Genomic DNA, 23748 nt, shown 5'->3' with positions numbered 1-23748 from the left:
GCAGTAGTGACTGCTGTCGCCCAAGTAGAATGGGCACGCAGCCCCACAGGAGGCTCCTTTTTAGCCAAGGGGTAGCAGGCTTTAATACACAGAACGACCCACCGAGAGATGGTTCGTTTGTGCACAGCCCGACCTTTCTTGGTGCCCACGAAGCCAACAAAGAGTTGATCATCCACCCGGAACTGTTGTGTGCACTTCAGATAGAACGAGAGTGCACATTTTGGGTCCAGACGGTGGAGCCTCTCTTCCTCTTTCGAAGGATGCGGAGGCGGAAAGAAGGTGGGCAAAGTGCTGGTCTGCCCGATGTGGAAGGGCGTGAGAACCTTTGGCAAAAAAGGAGGACGGGTCCTTAGAACCACCTTGTCCGGATGAACAGAAAGGAAAGGAGGTTTAGAAAAAAGAGCCTGAAGCTCACTCACTCTTCTGGCAGAGGTGATAGCTACCAGGAAAGCCGTCCTGAGAGTAAGAAGACGTAAAGGACAGGTCTGATGGGGCTCAAAAGGAGCGCACATCAGAGAGGTCAAGACAAGATTTAAGTCCCATTGAGGCATTATGAAAGGCACGGGAGGAAACGTGTGTGTAATGCCTTTAAAGAAACGATTAAAACCGGGTACTTAAAGAGAGAAGGCTGATCTGGAAGCCTTAGAAAGGCGGAGGTGGCCGAAAGATAACCTTTGATAGTGCCCAGAGCAGAGCCCTGCAGGCCAAGGAGAGTAGGAACAGAAGGACCTCAGAAAGAGGGGCAGAAAGGAGATCCACAAACTATGCTGTGCACCATGCCACAAACTTGTTCCACCGGCAGGCGTATACCATCTTAGTGGAGGGACGCCTGGCTGCGAGAATGACATTACAGACTTCAGGAGGAAGATCGAAAGCTGTTAACTGTCGCCGCTCAATCTCCACGCATGGAGGCGGAGGCTGGACAGGTTCAGGTGGAGGACCGTCCCCTGCCGCTGCGACAGAAGATCCTCCCAAAGAGGCAGACGGATCGGAGGCTCGATCGCCATCCTGAGTAGCTCGGGATACCAGTTTGCACAGGTCGAGATAGTAAATGAGGAGTGGTGGAGCTGCGGGGAGGAGCAATGGAGAAGCAGGGTGGAGGGTGTTTAAATAAAAAAATACGAAGCAGAGTGGAATAGGGCGGGGCCTGGTAAGTAACAGACCAGCTTTAGAGGGGCTGTGCTTTAGAGGAAAGCAGCACAAGACAAATGCACTCCTATGGAATATTCGCAGCACAAAAAAAGTAGTTACCCAATGTGGTTGTGGAAGTATACATGTCATCCATTCAAAAGATGGTAAAGGGTTTGACAAACACAAAAGGATGAACTAACGCCATCAAATAAAGATGCACGCAATCAGGTTGACAAGAAAGCCAACCAGTGATGAGGAATGGACTAACCCAAAGCCCACTATAAGTATTGATAATGTTCAACAGACTGCTAAAAGCTATCTGTAGGGGAGATGTAAAAAGCAAAAAAACAAACACATCCAGAAGTTGGCTAAACAAAACACTCAACACTGGCTGCCACAGTTGCACAACCTCCTTTGAGACCAGATAGCTCCAGCTCTCTCCCGCTTAACCCCCACCAGTCATCTCCGTAGTTGTGGTTCACCTTTCTAAAACAAAAAATATATCAGCCATTTGTTTAAGTATTAATATTTTGTATGGGCAGTTGCTTGTAGCCAAACATGAATTTGTGTAAAGTACTAAGTGTTCTTTGTTCATCATGATTCTCCCTGTGTTTACTTTCAGAACCATTTATAAATGATTCAGATTGCTTTAAAATGCTGTTAACGTGATGGCTTCCTATATTTGCTTTTAAAGTTTATATTTCAAGAGGGGAACATAACGAATTGGCCTTATTTTCTCTATTTTTTATTTTTTTAACCGAACATACTGGTCGGCTAGTAAAATACTAGCCAAAGCTGGGGACAGCCACCAGCTTGGTTTTACACACCCTGTAAGCAGGCGAGGGCGGAGTTGTGAGGAGGCTCACACACAACTGGACAGCGAAGCACTGGGCACTGTGGGAAAGTGTCCCTAGCAGTCTGATTCCAGCACTGTTGGGATGTGAATTCCTAATGGTAGCACATGCAGGGGGCAGATTCAGGCCTCGATACTCCGCACCTATGGAGAGCATCGGGAATGCTCTCAACGGTAGTTACCCAGCACAGAATGAAAACAAATTGCCACTGTGGAAGAGCTGCTAACGCCTTGAGCACACACTGCCAGTGAAATGAGCCGGGGGGTGGTAAGAGGAGATGGAGGGCTGGACACAAGCTGTGAAGTTGATAGTGGGCCCGGAGCGCGTGGCGGACGGCAGCTCACCCGTAGAGCTGTGCATCAAGGGGAGCCACAAATGCCCTCCTAGAAGACCATGAAGCAGCGCCCCCAGCCATAACACCAAAAGGAAACGTAGACGCCAGACGGGGGCTCTCAGCAGGGGGCAAATGTACAAGTGGCCCGGCACTAAAATGCTCCTTGCCTGACTTCAAGATGGCGCCACCTGGGGACAAGGCGGCTCGAGATGAGACGGGGGAAACTGAATGGCCGCAACTCTACAATAGAGTCATTAATAAAGGGCACACCTTCGGTGGGCACGGCTTCTGGGCACTTTACCACCTGCCCAATCAAAGCATTCTAAGAGGAACAACATTTTAAACCCACAGGATAGCAAACCGACCGCACAAATGGAGCCACAGGGGGAGATACGGAGTCGACATAGGATAGGCGATGGAACTCCTGAGTACTGAGCAACAAAAGAGGGGCCGCCTTTCAGGCTGAGTGTAGGGGGAAGATGAAATTATGCCCACGCCGCAGACGCCCGGGAGCAAGCCACAGGCGACAACACGGGCCTTGCTAAGAGGACACTAATCTGATATCGAGAGATAATCAATCAATCAAGAGACAATTCTGCAGACTTTGGAACTGTCCCCTCTATTCTAAATCTGTTTTACTCACAATACACCATTATCCCTAAAGTTACCACCATGGTGTGTGCCCTTTACCAAAGCACTCCTTTCTACCCTTGTTGGGGAGGGATCCAGCATTTATTCCCTGGTGTCTCAGAGACCCCCCTGAGAGAGTCCACAGTGTCAAGGGAGCCACACACAGCGGTGGTGTGGGAATGGCGCCCCTTGCCAAAGCACTCCTTCTCCCCCTTGTTGGGGAAGGATCCAGTATTTATGCCCTGGAGTCTCAGAGACCCCTCTGAGAGAGTCCACAGCGTAAAGGAAGCCACACACAGCGGAGGTGTGGGAATGACACAATTTCCACTGGGATCACAGCACTCCGGGCGTTGGACACTGTTTTCTCTCGTCTCCTGGTTGAGTTTCCTTCAACCCCCACCTCCCCTTGCCTGCTTTTTCCCTTACGTATATGTTTTTAACACATGTAACTATGCTCCAGCAACTTGTAACTATGCTCTGAAACTGTGTAACTTGTAAGTATGTAACTGTTAATTATGCTCTGAAACAAAGCTCTTCCTCATGTAAAGTGCTCTGAAACCTCCGGGTCTAGCCAGCGCTACATAAAACTTTTCAAATAAATGCTTTTTCGGCCCACCGTCCACTGCTTGGATTCTTTTTTAACCCTTATCCAGGCAGGATTCAGAAGGCAGACGGGGCAGGAAGGCCAAGGCTTCCCTGGGCAAGCTCTAGACGGCATTGAAGCCTCATTGCTGGCAGAGTGGAGGGGAATGTGGTGTGGAAAGGATGGCATGGGAGAGGAAGGGCAGCTGTGAATGGAAGTGGTGAGGAATGAGGTCAGAAACAGGGATTGGGAGAGGAAGGGCTGGGTGTGAACAGAAGAGCTGAGCTGTGTGGTAAGCAAGAGGTGGATAAAAGAAGGGCGTGAGGAATGGGATGGATACAAGAAGGGCAGGGTGTGAATGGGAACAGGGGGAATGTGGTAAGAAAGTTGATAGATGAAAAAGACGATTTGGATAGGAGAGGTGAGGAATGGGCTAAGGATGGGAAGAATAAAATTAGGACAGGGTGTAAATAGGAGAGGAGAGGAATGTGGCAAGGAAGGGATGGATAAAATAAGGACAGGGTATAAATGGGAGATGCTGGTAATGTGGTGAGTAAGAGGTGGATAAAAGAAGGGCAGGTTATGAATGGGAGAGGCGAGGAATGTGGTTAGTATGAGAAGGAGAGGAGTTAAGGATGGTGGGACTAGGAGAAGAAGGAAACGACGAGGAGCTGTAAATTGGGACACTGAAAAGAGCAGAATAGGTGAAAGTGAGAGAGAACAAAATAAGGAGATTTGGTTGGATAAAGAAGTAAACAGATAAATGAGGAGACAAAAAGGGAATGAGGAAGGAAGTGTTAAGGGAAGAGAGGAGGATGGCTAGAGTAAGCATAGAGGAGTTTGAAAGGGGAGAGGGAATATTTGGAGATTTGGAGAGGGGGGATAAAAATAGGATGTGATGGACCCCAGAACCATATCAGTCCGTGAAATACTGGGGCGAAGGCAATATTGAAATCTCATGCCATGCACTACTGGTGGGCGTTAAGGAGCAGAATTGGGGGGAGATACCTGGAAAGTAAACTTATTGGGAGTATTAATGTGAAGAAGCGTCCTCAATGCCCTGTATTTTGTCTTGCAGCATGTATTGATACTTCCATTCTAAGACATTCAAATTCCTCTACCTCTGCCTGCCCTGCGCACAGTTGAGCCACCACCGAGCTCACACAGTTCACCTCTTTTCTGACGAACACCATACACTGGTATCGCTGCACTCAGACACTGAGGGGGCTCTCATGATGTACCACTTTGGACCTACTGCACTATTTCACTTGTATGGTGGTGGACCATGGAGGTCTCACAATGCCCCTCTATCCAATGAAGTCCCACCTGACCTCATCCAGTGCACCTCTCTTCTGATATGTAACATGTGCAGTGACATCAAGCGTGTTCACACAGTCCAATTCAACCCTGGCCCTCCTCATTAGCAAACTAATTCCTAGGCCCTGAAAGATCTAGAGTACACCCATGCTAGACTGCTTTACGCACAGGTCCTGAGACAAAGAGATCCTAAAAAGCACATTTAGCCTGGACCAAAGTCTCTATTCTCACCCAAGTAATGAGGCATGGACAGAGCTCTCCCAGTGCGCCTCCATACGGATTTCACAGCTCTCGCAGTGCACTCCTATCCTGATTTGCAGCGTACGCTGATACGGATTAGCACAGTACTGACACATGCACACTGCATCCCCAACGACATCTTTTCTAACCTACAGAGTGTGCTGAAGTCTCGATTCTGCATTGTTCTTGTAATCAGGCCATCCCAGCAGGTAGATGACACAAGATCCCCTCTATGGGAAGGCAGCTCAGGGGGATACTACTTCTGCAGAGATCAGCTTCACACACCAGAAGAATTGACTGTTTTTATCTTTTTGAGAAGGGTAAAATGTTAACACTTTTTTAGCTTAAGAATATCCAGCTGAGAATCAATCAAATTATGCTCCCTAAAGGACGTGCCTTTGTTTTTCATAAACCCAAATCCATGACATATTCCGCTTTATAGAAGGTAGCAACAAGAAACCATTCAAGGGGCATCCACTGAATGATGTCACAATGTTTACAACCCAAGGAGACATCAAACAAAGCAACATCTTGATCCTTGCTGGTGATGGTTGACGATGCAAGGTTGGGTAAGGGCCTAGATGTTTTCATCTGTCGGATGTGCAACGGGGAGCTTTGAATCTATTCATGCTGCTTCCTTATACCTGTGACTCCAGCATTTAGAGTAGAAAAGGTAAAAGCACAACTACCAAAGGGACTAGTGTAAACCCAGATGGGTGCATTTGTGCCACTGGACAAAGGGCACAATGAAAGTGGCTGGGAGAATGTAATTCTGCCACACAGGATGTAGGTCGGAGAGCCCGGATCTAACTGGAACAGATAACAACAGAGGATGAAGTAGAAGTAGAACTTTTTTACTCTGGCATTTTCACACTCTTCTCTGTGAAAATTGCTGTTGTCTTTTACCCTATTCCTCTTCTCGTTCTCCTTATCAATGCAGGTTCTCTCTTATTTGCATCACTTCTTTTCGTCTGCTCCTGCTACGTGAGGATACTCTAAGGCAGAAGGTGTCAAATGTAGTTCCAGGGGACTAGGGTCAGACTGGTCTATAAGGCAGTCTGAGAGTACCAGAAGGGCTGGTCTGACAGGTCAGTGTTAGGGCTGCTTTTTTGGGCTGTTTGTGGGCTTTACTGTTGTGTTCCCTGATATTGCCACAAAAAGTACCTGCAGCATGCACAAATGCATGCAGTCTTCCATGCCTTAAAAAACACCTACACAGCATGTACGTTCAAAACTGCCTGGATTTGGATGTAGATCTCTTTGTTACCGAACTGGTTTTCACCTTTTATTTTGGTGCCCAGGCCTATTTTCTGTCCCAGTCCAACCTTGCCATATCCATGCTGATTGTTCATGTATCTTGTCAAGTAGTTCATTGCATACTGCCCATATTGGTGTGATATAAACGGTTATCTTGATGCTAGCTGATTTGTTACTCTCTATCCAGTAAGGCTCGGTTTAAGAACTTGTCGAGGACAAGAATCCAGTGCACTTGTCTTAAGTTACGCTCGTAATTATATACCAACGCCTTTTGTAAAGGGTCCTTATTTGTGTTAAGTCACTGCCCCCTCGGAGACCCTGCCCCCCTTATTCAGCCCGCTTAAAGCCCTATGTAGGTCTGCCATACATGGGCCCAGATTCATACTACTTTTTTTTTATTTAAAGAAGAGCACAGACTACATAATAAATAGGTAACTCTACGATTTGATTAAATGTGTCACAAACATCCCCTGCAATAGTACATTCGATTCCTCACATTTAACAACCATCCATCAAAGCGCCCCATTGCTCATAATATCTCTCCCGTACTTTAGCTCCTTTCTTCCTAGCAGCAGATGCCAGGTGATAAAAACACCATAAACGTTCTCACCACCGAAGCTCCTGATGGATTTCTTTCCTTCCAATAACGTGCCAAATAAACTCATGATATTACAATTACAGTATATAGGGCTTCTATGTGTTGTTTTGGGGCATTACCGTCCACACCTAGCATTCCACGTTGACTTGTAAGCTGTTTGCTGCATGCCCCCATTCTAGAGCAAGGTCTCTCACGCTATAGAATTCTCAAGTGAGTGTGCAAAGAGGCAGTGCGCATTCCTTAAAGCTCACACCTGCGGCTTGTTAATCAAACTGTTGATGGTGGATGAGCCAGGGAAGAGCCAGGGAAAGTGAACAATTTAAACGTGATAATGAGTTTGCCCTCTGAAGGCTCTCTACCTCTGGGGGGAGGTGGTGGGTCACTGAACACCAGTGTACATTAACTTTGGAGTCCGCAGTCACAACTGCCTTTCTTGGTCCTTTAGTGATCGCCTCCAGCAGTTAGCACTTCCTTTGTTCTCCAGATGTTCATACATCCAACAGGGAAACAAAGCTAGCCTGCTCCCTGGCTTGGCAACAGCACAGCAGCTTGCGAGGACTCTAGAGTAAATGCCTTATTTCTAGTATGTTACATGCTTAATTTCCCATAGAGACTGCTTTGATGTATTGTCGTCTGTCAATAGTGGTAATCATGTTGACAGGTACTGAACATTACAGAACTCACTGGTGTGTGAAAATAGCCTTTCATCTTATCACGTGTCCAAAGCGCTCATAGATGCATTTTGTTAGCAATCAACCCTTGAGAAGCTAACTTAACTGACACTGGGCTTTTATGCACTTGAGTTGCAGGTTATCACATTAGACCAACTAGCCTTATTCAGTGAGTTAAGCAAATGCCTTATGCGAATACCACTTCTTGTCAAATCCAAATATGCACCCAATTGTTCGGGTTTCGCACATGTCCAGTGCAATACATAAGAGCGTGGTGGAGTGTATGCTGAAGCGATCATCGGCTATAAGGCTCGGTGAGTGAACGCTCAGCGCCGACACTTAGTGTGTTCTACAGATCACGGGTTCGAATTCTCAACAAGACCAACTCGGTCTTTCATCATTACGTGGTTTGTAGCTGGGTAACATTGCATAGTCTAATATCCACATTAATTGTATGACACGCCATAAAAAGGAAGTGATTGGTATTGTGAGGCATTATAACGTACCTGACTCAGCAGGGCATGAGGAAGCCGCCGCTAACCGCGCGCGGTGAGCCAGCCGGCGTGCTCCGCTCGGCCGCGTGCGTGCTCGCAGTCCGCCATGGCCATCACATCTCACGCGCCTTCTCTCCCGCAGGTGTACAAGGAGAAAGCGGCTCTGAAGGTGGAAGGCATCCAGAACAGGCTCACCGAGCAGGAGGAGGACTTCGCCGGGAAGGCGGCGCGCTACCAGCGGGAAATGAAGCACCTTCAGCGGATGCTGCTGGACCGTCAGGAGGCGCTGGATGAAGTGCTGCAGCAGAAGCGGTAAGTGCCCCTTAGTCCAGCGCCTAGTGGGAGGTGGCGGGGGCAGCTGCACCACTGCGGGCGCTGGCTCTCCGCCGGACTGCCATCTGCTCGGCTTCTGGTGCCCGTTCTGATGCACAGACTACCCTGTGTGGAAGAGCTCCCCTCCCCCGCGCCCCTCAAAGGCAGCTTCTGAAAACGACATAAGGCGGAAACTGTAGATGTTCTCAGACTGGTAATAATCTGTTCCTATTGCCTTTGTTGTGAATCATTTAAGAAAAGTCAGCTGTCTGGCATATATTTATGACATACTTTTATAAAGCGCTAACGTTTTATTTTGACCTCTTCGAAGCGCTGTCTGCCTTTGGTAACTTCTAGTGAACCGAGTCACGTAGGAAGAGTGATGTCAGCAAGATGCTTGTTTTGAAGGCCATCTCTTTACGGACGAGTATTTTTTCTGTTTTAGAGCTTGGTTATGATATCACAGAGGATAGGCTTCTGAGATTGTGTTTAGACATGGCTGTCGTTTACGCTAGAAAGGAGATTTCCATTCACTCTTGGAAGACTTTTCAAACAGTTTTCATTTAAAAAAGGCCTGGACTGTAACATATATATGTCATCGGATTGTGATGCCTTGATGGAAAATACTTCACTCCTGCTGAGCAATAGACAGTGATCCCCCAACCCAAAGAAAAACAAGCACTGTCAAAGCCAACAGATCAGACTTTAATGTGTTTAGATATGCATAAACATAAGCGCACAGTGTATCCTGGGTCTGTGTAGTTTGCCTCCTTCTACACCTCTCATTTCTGTGCCCTATGTTTTTTGTTTCTCAAGCTTGTAGTTGTAAGGCATCGGCCCTGCAAGAATGGGGAATATAAAAAAAATCAGCCCCACGCACTTGTTCCACCCGATCAGCATCAAAGGAAGCAGGTCCTGTCTGGTCTAATGACCAGGACCCAATTTTCAATTGTCAGAAAACAAGACCAAATACTCCTTGATACCACCCAGAATAATTCTACTTCTAGAGGCAGTTCTAGATTGCAACTTGGAACAAGAATTTGCAATACAGTAGGTCTCGCATTTGCCATAGTTAAAGCTATTGGCATTGTAAATGATAGTGCCTTTTATTTATCTGTTTTGTTTATTAACAAATAAATAAAAGGCATTGTCATTTATAATGCCAATTGCTCAAACTCTTGTGTATGCGAGGCCTATTCAAAGCAGCAGCCGCCATTGTCCCGGGCTGCTCTGAAAGTGTGCATGGCGTGCTGAATGTTGCACGAAAGCATGTCGTGCCTGCAGTAGGAGACACTCATTAAAAAAAATAGTGCTAACACACTAAAAATGACTTAACGTGTAACAACCAAAGTAAAAGGGCCAGTCCTCATGGGAGGTTACAAATGAAGACAAGGCGGTACTAAGGAGGGATTAACAAGCCTATTAAGGAATCTGAAGCCAGCATTTATAAAGGACAATGACACAAGTCAATGACAAATATGGGTGGGGAGAGGGCAGGGCTTCTATTCCATACTCCAATACAGCATGCTGCAGAGCAGCGCATGCGCTGCCCAGGCTCGACCTAAAATGCACTACATCATTCAGTGAGGGTAATATTTTTCAACCACCTCTTGACCAATTAACTTGTGACAGCTGGGGGATGAGGGTCCAGAGAATTATGGGACTACATGTGTTCCCACTGTAATGCAAGATCTGGCCAAAAAGTTCTCCACAGCCTCTTTGCCTAGGCCCTTGCTCACTAGTCTCCCCCAACCCCCCCACCTTTCTCATTCACAATTGCTTGTTAAAGTTATCTCTAAGGTGACTCCTTTACTCATTGACATTACCCGTTCCATTTAGCAACACTATCATCCTGAAAACCTCCTTTATCTTCCAAAAAGCATATATTTGGCTCTGCTTTCGAAAGAAGGAAATAGCAACAGCACACGTTTTGAAAAGCTTTTGGTTCGTATGATGCACACAAGTATGCTCTCTTCCTGTCATGCAGAGCTCTGAAAATAAACAGCAATAAAAGAAGCTTCCAGCCCCTTGCCCTTCCCACCAGTATCAGGGTACCGAAAGGTTTATAATGTGCTATGCGTAAGTGAACGTAACTACCAGTGATCAGGTTTCCTAACAGCCAGAGACCGAGATTCTGTGTTCACGAACACCCAGCCAGGAAAGTCTTTCACAGCCTTGTATACAAGAAGTAAGAGTAGCACTCATCTTCATTACCCCTATCTGCCACCTATGTCTTCGTTGACCTCCAGAGTCTTCGCAACCTTCTGTAAGGATACATAGCCAAGGGCTGCATGTAGTCCTTCTTCTTGATCTATTCAATAATTTTCCATTACCGTGACGCAGTCCATTATCAAAGCAGTCTCATTCACGGTTCCACGTGGATCTACATGTACTCACTACTGCTTGATTTGTATATTAGGCCACTAGTCTACATACTCGTGTTCTGCATCATCCATGTCTAGCTGCATCCAAATTAGTGGATCCTGGCCCAGCTGCCTCAAGCATGTTTTTCTCATGTAAGAGGGTGAAAAATGTTTGCTCGATTAGGGCATAACCCAAGGTCCTTCTCATTACGGTTAGTGGGGTTTGAGGGTCCCTTCCATTCAATTTTTTGCAAGTATTGTTAACAGCACCAGAATCAGTGAAGAACACAAGAACCACTGGAATTGTATTTGATGCTTACATGTCATTTAGCACCTAATTAAAGGCAGTGGTCAAAACAGCAAACTATCATCTATGCCGCCTGAGAATTTTAAGAAGTCTAACCTTATCTCCCTTGACCTGGATGCTATTCACTGGCTTCCATCCCAACGACAGATTCACTTAAAGAGCCTGTATTTCAGACTCAAGAAAGAGGATTCTGACTTGCTGCACCCCAGTCTTGTGCTATTTCCTTCCCATGAATGAAACAGTTTGCTTTAATATGCCCAATGACTCAGAAAAAGATGAGGACAGAGTCCACAGGACCCTTGTTTCAAATTTCGGGCAAGGCCAAACTTTCCAATCTGACACTCTAGCATTTTGCCTGTCTGTGGGAAGCTGGCTCTCTATATAGTGCACTAAAACGACGTACACTGTGTTGAGAGTCCAGTGGGTCCCCAATTGGCTTACAGAGGCTAAAGTAGATAACACTAATGCTCTTTTTTGTGGTAGTGTGGGCGAGCAGTTAGGCATATCAGAGGATAGTGTTAAGCATTTGTTGTACTCAGAGACAATAAATGAGACACACACTCAAAGAATAAATCAAGACCAGATTAGAAAAATAGCACTTCTTTTTATATGTGTTGTAAAACCAAAAACGTCATTCAAAAGTAAGTACTGTTTTGTTAGCAATTTATTTCAGGTAAGTAAACGTTTTTAAAGTTGGCCGCCTTTACGCACAATGCAATCCTATGGAGATAAAAGGCATATATGCATAACAGTAAGTACAGTTGGTTTCAGGGGTTTACCTTCTGGGTTTTGGATTGTAGTGGGTCAAGGTCCAAAATACAAAATTCCTTATTGTACTGTACTCATTCTGTTACCTCATGCCAACGTTTGTTACTTTGTACAGCGCTTTGATACCCGTTTGGGTCTTGTTCGCGCTCTATAAAACTTTTCAAATAAATAAAGGGCATTCTTGTGATTGGGGGCAAACAGCTGGCAGGGGCAAAATCAGGACAGCTGGGCCACTCACGAAGAAAGTCTCAGTGATCCTGACATCCCTCGGCAGCTGCTTTGTCGTGGTGCAGTGAGAATCCGTCTTGGACTCTTACAGTTGGTATTTGGTGCAGGCCGTGTAGTACCCCAGGTATTGGTTCTGCACAGGTTTGGTTGGTCCTGGTGTCTTCACACTTGGTGGGGAGACAGATCTGACCCTCCAAAGCACGGGTACCTCTTCCTGGTCGTCTGCGGTGTCGGTCGGACAGGGGAGCTGAAAGGTGGTGGACTGGACTCTGCTCTTTTGTGCCCGAGGACTGCACAGGAGTAACTCCTCTACTCCAAGCGAGAATGTAGGCGATTTTTGAAGTGCTAGCAGGCTACCCAAGGCTTGTGGTAGATCTCTGGCTTGCAGGATGAGTCACTCTGCTGCGACTGTTGAGAGAGTTGCAAGCAGGCAAGGTCTTGTGCCAGAAGTTTACAGTTCTCATCAGGCAGTGACTCTTCATCGTCCGTCTTCTCTTGATCCGTCGAATCTGAGTTCTTGGGCTCAGGGATGCCAGCTAAATACTCAATGTAGGTGCATTAAGGGGAGTGACAATTAGTGACCAATGGGCTGCTACATTTAGGGAGTCTACACCCTCAATATGACCACCTCCTGTGGGCATACCCATGACCCTAGAATGCTAATTCCGTCCAAAATAAGATGGAGGAATTTAAAAAGGTGGTGTCCACATCATCTAGTCCTCCTTAGGGGTGGTGCTGGCTTGGTGTTGGACACACCTCGTAACTTACTTGTTTTCCAGCCTGACTTGCTGCCAAAAGTAGGGCCTGGACAGAAGGGGCAGGCATCTCCACTATCTGGTGAAGTTGGGTCACATAACAAAGGCAGTGGAGCCTTTGAAGCTTTATGCTCTGGAATGCAGATCCTGCATGGAGGAGGTGTAAACACCTCTACCCAGAGCAGGCTTTGTTCCTGATCCCTGAGAGCGAATACTCACACCTCAGGGGTTCAGCAACGCGTTTGAGGTGGCAGGCTGGTCATGACCAGTTAGTCAACACACTAGTAGTTTGTAGGTTTTAAGGGGGCACCTCTAAGGTGCCCTCTGGGGCATTTGCTAAAAAATCCGTCACTGGCATCAGTGTGGGTTTATTAATACGAGGTGTTTCGTACCAAACAGCTTGGGTTACAATGAAGCCATCATGTAGCTGGGGAACTCGTAATGACAAGTGGCCATCCCATGTACTCGTTATGGCTTCCCTGTGTACTTGTGATATTTAAGAATTGACTTAGATATCACAGGGGCACATCCACTCAAGCAGATATGCTCACACATGGGGTATAGTGCACCCTACCTTGGGGTGACTTTCCTATACCACATGTAGTGTTTTGCAGGCCTGGCACACACAGACGTGTGCTATGTCGACTGTTCACTTTTCTTTGCACCAAGCCATGCAGGCTGCAATAGCTGTTTGCATGAGCTTGTGAGGGGTCCCTTAGGGTGACACAATGTGTGCTGCAGCCCTTATGGACCCTCAGTCCCAATGCCTTAGGTACCAGGGGTACCATTTACTAGGGACTAGCATAGAGCTTAAAGTTGTGCCAATTGTGGAACAATGGCACAGTTTAGGTAAAGAACACAGGTACTGGGGACCTAGTTAGCAGGAGCCGAGTACACCCTCAGGCAAAGTTTCATCAGATACCCGGCAAAAGGTATGGAGGGCGGGGTAACTGTAGGAGCTGGCTTAGTATATGGTGCACATTTACCTAATTGAAGCACCGTACACTAATCCAGACTTCCCTTATGGTGGTTTTAGTGTGGTTAACTAACCTTAAAAAGTACTCTGAGTGGAGCTGTGGAGAGCAGACTTCAGGCTGAGTCCAGAAGGAGTGTTTAGCAGCTTGTTTTACCAGATCTAAGTATGTAGTGTAGGTTAAATGAAAAAGAACCACACAGCATAGTTTAAAAAGATGTCTATTTATTACACAACACTCACTAACACATTAGTAGCTCCTACCAGGAGATAGCAACACAAATACATAAGAATACTACAATTGCCAGAGGTAAGTAAGCACAATACAAAGTGGTCTTCAGGGGGAGACCAAACCAATTACTTAAAGTGGAATGTGAACTGCGACCAAAGTCGAGACTTGGACCAGGAGACTCAGAAGAGCTGGGGACACAAGGAACACCCAAGGTAAGTACCCAGGAACCCCACGGAGGCTGTGTGCAGAGTAGAAACACAGCTGTGTACTCAATAGAAGTCAACGAAAAAGTCGCAGTTGCCGTTTGGAAGAAGGACCCTGAAGCTACTCCATAGAAGACATAAGGTTGGAGAGTCACCCCACCCGTGGATACCCTAGGAACCAGGATTCCTACACCAGGGAAGCCGGGTGCGTAGGTGTGAAGGGTTGTCGGAAACCGCCTTAGACCACATTGGAGGACGTCAGTAAAGATGCCGCTGGCGAGGAATGAGTAAGAGTCCAGTGGAATTCAAGGGTGGAAATTGCAAGCAGAGGGGACAAAGTCTATTCCCCTCGGAGGTGACCAGGAGGCATGGAAGAACAATGCCCACCGATGTCAGAGGATGCAGGAGTGATGACGGTGACCTTGTTGCTGCAGCTGTGAGGGCCAGGTGATGCTGAGGAAGACCAAGAGCCATGCACAAGCTGTCCCACGTCAGAAGCAGAGAACTAGGGGGCTGGTGTCCGGCAGGAGCACCAACAAGCCTTGGCAGCTGCAACTGGCGTGGGAAGCTAAGAGGGAGCAACATAGGGACCAGCAAGGTCTAAGGAACTCACAAAGTGCAGGAGAGTCAGAGCAAGCCCGAGCAAGCAGGTGAGCCCACTGAAGCAGGAGAAGACCTACGAGAGGAGCCACAGGTCGAAGACACAGGAGTCGCAAAGGGACCTCGAGCAGCTCACCAAAGATGCAAGCCCACGGTGCGGAGGATGCAGTGAGGACGCTGATCTTGGTAGCAAGACATGCTGGAGCTTCTTCTATCCCAAAGATCTCTGAAGTGTAGCGCCAACAAGCCTTGGCAACAGCAAGTCAACGCGGTGCACAGGGGTTTGGTCCCAGCGGTTCCAACAAGGGATACTGGCTTCAAAATTGCAGAGAGGACAGGTCAGGCCCAAGGGAGTTGCAGAACTGTCACCTGTGTTGCTGAACCTTTTGAAGTCTGTGTGACGTCAGGAGCAGCAGATTGGTCAGCTTAGTTGCGGTGCCTGCAGATGCAGGAGAGTGACTCCTTCACTCCAAGGGAGATTACTTCAAGTATCCCTGAAAATCCTGGAAGAAGCACAGACACAGATGACAAAGAAGATTTGAAGAACCTCGAGACCAGGAGCAGCAGGAGTCTTCCTTGATGCAATCTCAGTTCCAGACGAAGTCCAAGTGTCCAGACGGTCGAAGAGTGATATTGTTTCTGGCTTGGGTCTTGTCCCACGATGAATGTGAACACCCACCCACAGGTAAGCCCTTTTATACCCAAAGAAAGGGGTTAGGATGACTTGGGGGTCCCTCCCATAGGAGGGCTGGACAGAGGAGAGTTTAATCCCATGTTCTTTGTCCAGTTTTGCGCTAGAGCGGGAGAACCAAGGGCTCCCAGAACTAGTTCCAAATTGAGTATGCAAGGAGGACACCAATTGCGCCCTTTAAAGCAGTCTGGTGGCACTGGCAAGCACCCCACCCCAGCACAATGCTCTAAGTCATGTCTGGGAGGTGGTCACACCTCCCTGTGCAAGGAAACCTATTGTTCTACCTTCCTCTGCTAGAGCTCAGCTCAGCAGCAGGAGGGCAGAATCATTTCTGGGATCGGCAGAAGCACTAGCTTGCTGGCAGACCGTGGAAGGCTATTACCAGGAGTACTGGGGGCTTTCTGAAGGAGCCCACCAGTGCATGGAATCATACCTCCAACAGAGGTAACTGTGTTGGGGTATGTTTCTAACATGTTTGAAACTAAACCTGCCCAGGTTCGGCACAGCCACTTTATAGTTAGCCATCGCGTAGTGACAGAAGGCCACTATATGTATAAAAATGGTTGACGCACTTACAAAGCCTAGGGGATCGATCCGTGGTTTGTAGGGGTGTCCTACTCATGCAGGGGCATCCTCACACTTGTAGCCCAGCACCCTGCCTTCCGGATTGGAAGGTCTGCCTTAGGGGTGACATAGGTTTTTTGTGTAGTGACCTCTGATATAAGAAAACGTATATCTGTCGTAAGTGGTGCTAGCACCAGCTTACACAGGCTGCTATGGCAGGCCTGTAGTTACAGTTTGAGTGGTCTCTAATGGGTGGCATAATACATGCTGCAGCTAATGGGAGACCCCTGGTGTACCTATACCCTGGGTACCTCACTACCATATTCTAGGGACTTAAAGGGGTCCCCCAGTAACCAATTGTGGAGGTACAGAAGTACTTATCATAGTCAAATTTAGGGAGGTAGCACAGGGACTGGGGTTCTGATTAGCAGGATGCCAGTCAGACCAGTCAAAAACACACTGACACCAGGTAAAAAGTGAAAGTAACCATGCTAGAAGGATCCTATCTTCCTACAGTAACCATGTACAAAAGGGCACTCTCCTACATAACCCCCTTCCAAACGAAAGAGGATGAGAGTCTTCATTGTCTAAGTGAAAGAACTTGAACTTGTCTGCAATCCCGCCTCCCTCCAGATGGAAAGCTCTGCCCCGGTGGTGACGCGCTACCCTCTAGGTGTGCCCTGTAGAGGCAATACGGCGCATATGGGATCGTGGAGCCCATGAGACGCAAACACTGAAGAAAGCACTTGTAGGCCACCTCCAGCATCAACTGGGTGGGTATCGTACCCAGTCTTCCGGGGTGAAACAATGCAAGAATCGATGAGTGCGTCCATGCTGGTTACTGTGTGGCTGTGTCTCCTAACCCACCTAGCCACCCATTGTAACTAAGCCACCAGATAGTAGTGCTCCATGTTTGGCACAGTGAGCCCCCCCTGGTCGGTTGGTAAGTACATTTTAGATAGTGCTACCCGGCACCGTGACCTGTGCCAAATAAATTCCTGCATAGTACGCTCAAAGGAACTTAAGATGGGGGGTTGAATGTATAGCGGTAGATTAGTGAAGTATAGTACCCGAGGCACCACCACCATTTTAAGTAACGCTATGCGGCCTATGACGGATAGTGGTAAGCTCCTCAAGAAGAGCATTTGCGACATAATTGCCCGCAGAAGGTTTCCCTCTAACAGTTCTGCCAGTTGGTGGTAGATCCGGATCGCCAAGTATCGAAAATCGGATGGCTGCCATTGCACACTTGTACCATTAACAACCAGCTCTGTGTCAGTAATAGTTGGATCAAATGGGCACAGGCAGGATTTTGCCCAGTTCACCTGGAGAATGCAGAAGGACAGAAAGTCAGCGAGCGTCTTTGCTAATTCCTCGCATGAGTCCCATATATCCCTGATGTATAGGAGCAGGTTGTCCGCATAAAGGGGGATCGCATTTGTTCCGTCTCTTAAGGGGTTCCCCCTGCGCGCACCACTCCTCCGGGGGGACCGCCAGTGGGTCTATGGCCAACGAGAACAATAGCGGTGACAATCGGCATCCTTGCTTGATGTCAATGCCAATTGCCACAGGTTCCGACAGAAGCGGGCCCATTCTAACTCTAGCGGTGGGAAATGTATACAGGATCCTGACAAAACAGAGTAAACTAGTTCCCAGTCCGTATCAGGGTAAGCTAAAAAAAAAATAGAAAGCCCCATTCTAACGCATCGAACGCATTCTCAAAATCAAGTACCAGACACTTGAGTAAGGCCATCGCTGTGTCGAGTACCTGGCAACTCTGAACAAGTGGCGTAGGTTAAGGGATCTGTTGCGTTATTCAGGAGAGCCAGCTGTCGATACGAGCCCAACAGTTCGGGGCCTATGTCTGGTTTGGGCAGCGAGATCAGTAGGGACTACCGAAGAGAACGTGGAAGAACTGACGCTGCAAAAGAAGCTTCATAAAGGGCAACCGGGCGGGGGGGAGTGGGGGTTAGTGCTGGAGCGTACCGTTATAGTATTTGGCTGGCAATCCATCCGGCCCGGGTGTTTTCCTGTGGCTAGCGCTCTAATGGCTTCCTGGACCTCTAAAATTGTGATGGGTTCTTCCAGCTCTGCATGTTAGGTTGGTGTAATGGTGGGTAGGGAGGGGGAGGAGAAGAAGGCCTTTATGTTGGCTCATTTAGGTTTAATGATGGACTTATAGAGGGTTGTGTAGAGTTTGACTAATTCCAGGTGTATCTCCCGCTGCGTACTCGGCAGTTGTCTTGATCTGAAAGAGACACGTTAGTGATAGATTACTTACCTTGGAATATCCCCAGGCGTCAGACTGGATCCGGAAAGTTTCGCTTAGCAGTACTCCTGCGCGTCAGTAGGTGGCGTCGTGCGGCTCCGCGTCCGTCACTGGCGTCGTAAGTGCTGAGATGACGCCACGGAGAGTACTTAGGCGCCACCCATGCACGCTGACGTCAGTTCTTTCTTTTTCCGCGCCAGTAAGCGCAGATCCGGATTGAGCACGTACCTTAGTCACTTTTTGACTACTTTTTTGAGACTTTTTTGTCTCCTCTTCCGTACCTGCTCCTGACAGATCGGCCACGCCAACAAATGTCCCGCGCAGTCCGCCGGGGCATGCGTGCTGAAAGTGTGCACAGCATAGTTCAGGCATTGCAACTGCTCCAGTAATCCCTCATGATCCCGCCGGGTCTCCTCAAGCCACTGCATGTGATCTGCATCTGATTCCAGCTGAAGGAGTGCGCGCTCAAGTTGTCCGATGTCCCTGTCCAGCTGTCTCCTGATACCCCAACTAAGAACTAAGCATTGTCCCCCGACTACAACTTTGAATGCTTCCCATTCCACCCCCTTGTCAGCAACCGAGCCTATGTTTGTTCCAAAGAAGGTACTGATAGTGGTGCCCAGTGAAGCCCCAAAGGGCGGGTCCTCGAAGGCCACAGCTGGAGGCGCAATATGTGTGTGACCTGCCCAGTGCTGTCCCATCCCACCTGAAGGAGTTGGGGGTTGTAGTCTGAGTGTGTCCGCCCCAGGTAATCTATGTGTTGGCAACCGTGAAGAAGGGGAGCCGATCCCACAAAACGATCTATGCAGACATGGTGGCCATGCGGGAGGGAGTAAAAAGAGTAGACCCATACAGCCGGATTATGTTCCCTCCAAATGTCAGTTAAGTGCCAGTGATGCAGCTAGTCCCCTAGCGTCTGTTCCCGTATCCTCCACTGCAAAGGGATCACCTGAACGTACCCAGATGAGCGCCTCGCTTGCGTACGAGTATCCCATGGCAGACACCTGACATTGCTACCTGCGCTGGAGCCTACGCATTTCGGACATTGCAAGATGCGTTTCCTGTAGTAAAGCTATGTGTCCCGATCTGTGATGATCTGCGCTTAAGGTACGAGTATGTAGCGTAGCGGCGCAAGGGTGAGTGCATGCCCCTTACATTCCAGGTGACTGTCAGTGGTCGGCCTATAACATGTGGGTTAGGTATACAATCATGCGTGAGTGTCGCAATGCATAGGGGCGAGCTCGATCTCTTATCCAGAGACTATAGGTGGGGGCTACACCTGTCAACCAACATTCTACTGAACTATCGGGAGTAACATAGCTAAAATAGGAATAAAACTGAAGTCAAGAACAGGATAAGAGCAGAGTGACAACATGTATCTGCCCAAACTTTTAATAACGCCTTGCGGCAACTACCTACTATTCTTGCCAGCTTGAAAGCTTAGGGCCCGTGGGGGGGTGTGACGCTAGCCCATCTATGCCCGAGGATGTCACAATACCAAGCGCACAGTGTCATTTCATTAGTCCTGTGTTCAACTGCAAAGGAGAGGTGCCTAATACTCCAGTTATTTCTCCAAAGCTCAGTCAATTGCGTCCTCCTGTCTGCTATCTCAAAGGTGTCTTGGTGCGCGCCAGACAGTGTTCCATATCCAGCGAGATGTAGAAACCGCCACTGGTCAGATCAGTTTGTTTGCCGTCTGTGGTGTTACGCGCTGAGGTTGCTTGACTTCTTCACCAGACGGCCATATTGCAGAGGAGCTATCTTTGCTGAGAGAGCGTTCCAACACGGTGTCCAGTTCTAGTCCACAGTCACGGTAGAGTATCATTGCGGTTGCTTGCAGTGCCTGCCTCCATTCTTGTATAACCTGCTCCAGATTTGGGGCAGCGCGCGGATGTGTAGACGGTAGTCTGTTTCGCCTGCGTTTCCCTCTGTGGCTGGTCCCGCTTCTAATACTATCTTGTGTTCGCTCTTCTCCCTGGGGTTGCGGTGCCTGGTATCCAGTGGTCTCCAACCAGGCCCAGACCTCCTCTGCCGTATCAAAGAAGCGAGTGCTGCTATCATGTATTACTCGAAGGCGAACCGGGAATAAGAGGGAGTGTCCGATGCTCAGCTCCCGTAAGCGTCTTTTTAACCACCAGGAATGAACTCCTCTGCACTCCTTGGCATAATCTGAGAAAAAGAGCACTGCAACATTCCCCACTTTCACCTCCTGTAGCTTGGGGCTTCCCGGAGTACAGTGTCACGATCTCCATAGTTTGGGAGGCAGAAGAGGAAGGGCTGGACGGGTTGTTGGGACCCCATGAGCCCTCTCGATTGCAAAGAAGGACAAAAGCGCTTCATGTGGCTGCAGGTTGTGCAACCACTGTTCAGTATATGCTACAGGGTCTGCACCTTCTGATCCTTCAGACAGTCCCACTACTCGCATGTTGTACCGTCGGGAGTGGCCCTCTGCATCCGCCGCTCGTCGTTCTAACAATTGCACCTGTTCTATTAAGTCTTGCACTTCTGCTGTTGTATTCACCTGAACATTCAGGCAAACCTCTGCCAATTCATGCTCCATTTTGCGCACCCTGTCGGCCTGTTTACGCTGGTCAGCAGGGTAAAGTCTACAGTAATGTTATGAATGCGGCCCTCAAGGGAGGTCCGCATATGTACCAGGGAGGTTCCTAGTTTCTCCACCGCTTAAACAACAGTGTCTAATTTGGAGTTAAGGGTAAGGGCCGTCGCCGACTGCAGCGGTTCCCGGTCTAGCTCCTTTCGGGATGTATTGAGGTGGGCATTTGAGGTGGGCTGCGGTAGTGCTGATGCTGTCCCTGTACGCAGCTGGCCCATTGTTGTATCCAGCCCCCAGATTATTGAGGAGGGGGGCATATGTTATTGATCGCTGTCTGTCGCTGGGCCCCACTTCACCTGGCCAGGTAAGTACTATTCATACACCCCAAGTACCGATTTAGCTGAATCCCTTTCAAGAGACATCACTTCACTGGAGAGGCGAGGAAGGTCTGTTCCACGCGTAAATCCGATGGGTTTCCATCATGGGCCAAGAAACCAGAGCTCATGCGCAGGGAGGGGCCTGGGTCCGATCCGACCACTGGGCCTTAGCACTCGCCGCCACTCATGTCTATATTGATGACATCAGTTTAGGGCGAACCACAATGAGCCCTTTCAGCTGTGGGCCTTCGCTGGGGCCTGTCAGTGTTCGCCTACCGTGGTCACCTAACTGTAGTGTTCCCAATCTGTGGGCGGTGAGCCCTACTGATCACAGTCCACCCCCTGCCTCCTCACCTGCTCCTCAGGACCAGCCGCTGATCTGGCAGTGCTCCGGTATGCTGTATGCGCTATCTGTAAGAATTCTCCACACATCTGGTTCCAACAGGTCAGCCAGTGCAGGCACAACCTCCTCTGCCAGTCCCGCCCAACTTTAGCGGTGCTGTGCGCAGGGTACAGCCTGCCTGCCTGCCTAGGCCTGGTAGGTTTCTGGTGTCTTGTTTACTGTCTCGTGTGAATCTGACTTCGCTGACCCGTACTCCCTCTTCTAATGTGGCTCGCATATGTCAAGGGGGCACCGCTCACTAATACGGTTGTGGCGGCCTGGCCTGATGTGCCACTGGCATTTCTCCCTCTGCTTTGCACACTCACCTCCATCTCCACCAGAGTCAGGACGCAGAAGCCTACTACCATTTCCGCTGTGCCTGAGCCATTCACCAGTTCAGCTCTGTTGCGGTTCTCAAATCCGTGTTCCAGTAGCCAGCATGGCCCGCACTGGCCAAGTTGTCCGTGGCTTTGGCAAAGAGTGTCACAGTCGATCAGGCCCTTGTGTGGCCTCCATCTACTTCTGCAGTTGCTGTGGTGATCATGCGCTGATCGTGATTCAGGCTCGAGCCTCCGGCCGGTGCTGATGTCGCTGCCTCCGATACTTTCCTTCCGGCCTGCTACCACTACATGGGAGTCGGCGCCGACCTCATGATCCTTCTGTCGGCACCTCGCTATCGCCGCCAGTCCCCACATAGTTCATCTGCTCTTTGGTTCGGGCTGACCACGTTGCCCATTTCAGGGTGTCAAAAGCCTTTTGACAAATAAGTGTCCTGTTTAACTTTTTAGCCATTTTCTTTTAGGTAAATTCTGTGAGGGGTACCACCATGGTACCATACCTCTTCACAAACCTCCTGTAACTTCCAGCCAAGCCATGGAATTTCCTGACATGTGTCTGAGTGGTTGGAGCTTCCCAGTCCAGAATTGTCTGGATATAGGGCTGTAAATGTTGTACTTGGCCTCCACCTACCAGGAGGCCCAAGTATACAACTGTGCCCTGTCCTACCAGGCATTTGGATGCCTTGATAGTGAAGCCTGCAGGGACTGCAAAACCTTGCCAAGGTAGGTCAGGTGATCCTGCCAGGTGGAACTATAGACAGCAATATCATCTAGTTATCCAGTATTGGGGTATCTTTCATAGATTCACATGCCTGAATCATTCCCCATCGCCGAGGCGGGAGTCCCACGGTAAAATACAAAAGCAGTGCCTAAGTAAGTAATAGTAGTAGGCTAAAAGAAAGCCAGAGGCCTAAAACTTAGTAGCCTATCTACATCATTATACGAAAAGAACTAAAAAATAGTTCTAGCCAATCAGCTACCAGCACCCTCTAGAACCCTCACAGCAGAGGCAGTTCTCCTCAGAATTTCACCGCACGTCGTGTGGACGGGAGTCTCCCTGAGTGCCTACTCCGTTTCTTCACCTTTTCTTCAGAATGTCTGATAAGAAAGCTCTTTTTAGGCCCTGCAGGACCTGTGAAAAGAAAAGGCTCCATGTGGACGACCAACATGAAGATTGTATCTACTGTCTACATCCTAAACATGTTGTTAAGGATTGTAGAATTTGCCGGACCTTCCCTGCTAAGTCTTTAAGGGATAGGGAGGCAAGGCTGCTTTTATGGTTAAAATCTTCCTCGGCTGAGGAGGATGACAGGGCCTCGACGTCTAGCAAAAGGGCTAGATCGCATGACAGCTCTTCCAGTGAGGGAAGAAAGCATCACAAGGCTTCTCATGAAGTTTCTGACCATTCACAGAGGTCACAAAAATTATCCTCTGGGTCAGCGCTTTCTTCGCCCTCTGAGGTATCCAAAAGACCTTCAGCCTCTAAAACCGTGAGTAAAACCCAGGTTAAGACTCTAACTCTGGTTTCCTCCCATGCGGTTTCTGTGACTTCTGCTGCCCCTCTGTCAACGGCTGCAGTCTTCACTACAGCTATCTCTTCACCTATTGTGTCTTCCAAGATATCTACTATGTCTAAAAAGCCTGTTTTGAAAGATTCGACAACGAAGAGTTCATCTTCTAAGTCTCCGTCGACAACCACGTCGACGTCGAGCTCGTCGATGAA

At 48.6% G+C, this 23748-nt stretch overlaps 2 protein-coding genes across 2 annotated transcripts in view; one reads left to right on the top strand and one right to left on the bottom strand.

Annotated features, from left to right (window-relative positions):
• Window positions 1-8248, bottom strand: part of LOC146776124 (E3 ubiquitin-protein ligase RNF182-like) — a 109115-nt gene extending 100867 nt beyond the window's left edge. Inside the window, exon 1 of the mRNA XM_085638794.1 lies at window positions 8122-8248. The gene's annotated coding sequence lies outside the window, so the exon portion shown is untranslated. The remainder of the gene's footprint in view (window positions 1-8121) is intronic.
• The window catches only part of CEP89 (centrosomal protein 89), a 1352699-nt gene that overhangs the window by 1087828 nt on the left and 241123 nt on the right, over window positions 1-23748 (top strand). Inside the window, exon 18 of the mRNA XM_085638793.1 lies at window positions 8252-8421. Coding sequence (XP_085494919.1) covers window positions 8252-8421 — 170 coding nt within the window. The remainder of the gene's footprint in view (window positions 1-8251; window positions 8422-23748) is intronic.

Source organism: Triturus cristatus, chromosome 12, assembly GCF_964204655.1.
Source record: "Triturus cristatus chromosome 12, aTriCri1.1, whole genome shotgun sequence".
In the NCBI taxonomy this organism is placed as follows: domain Eukaryota; kingdom Metazoa; phylum Chordata; class Amphibia; order Caudata; family Salamandridae; genus Triturus; species Triturus cristatus.
The sequence above is the reverse complement of the archived record's forward strand: the minus strand, read 5'-3'. Positions and strand labels throughout refer to the sequence as shown.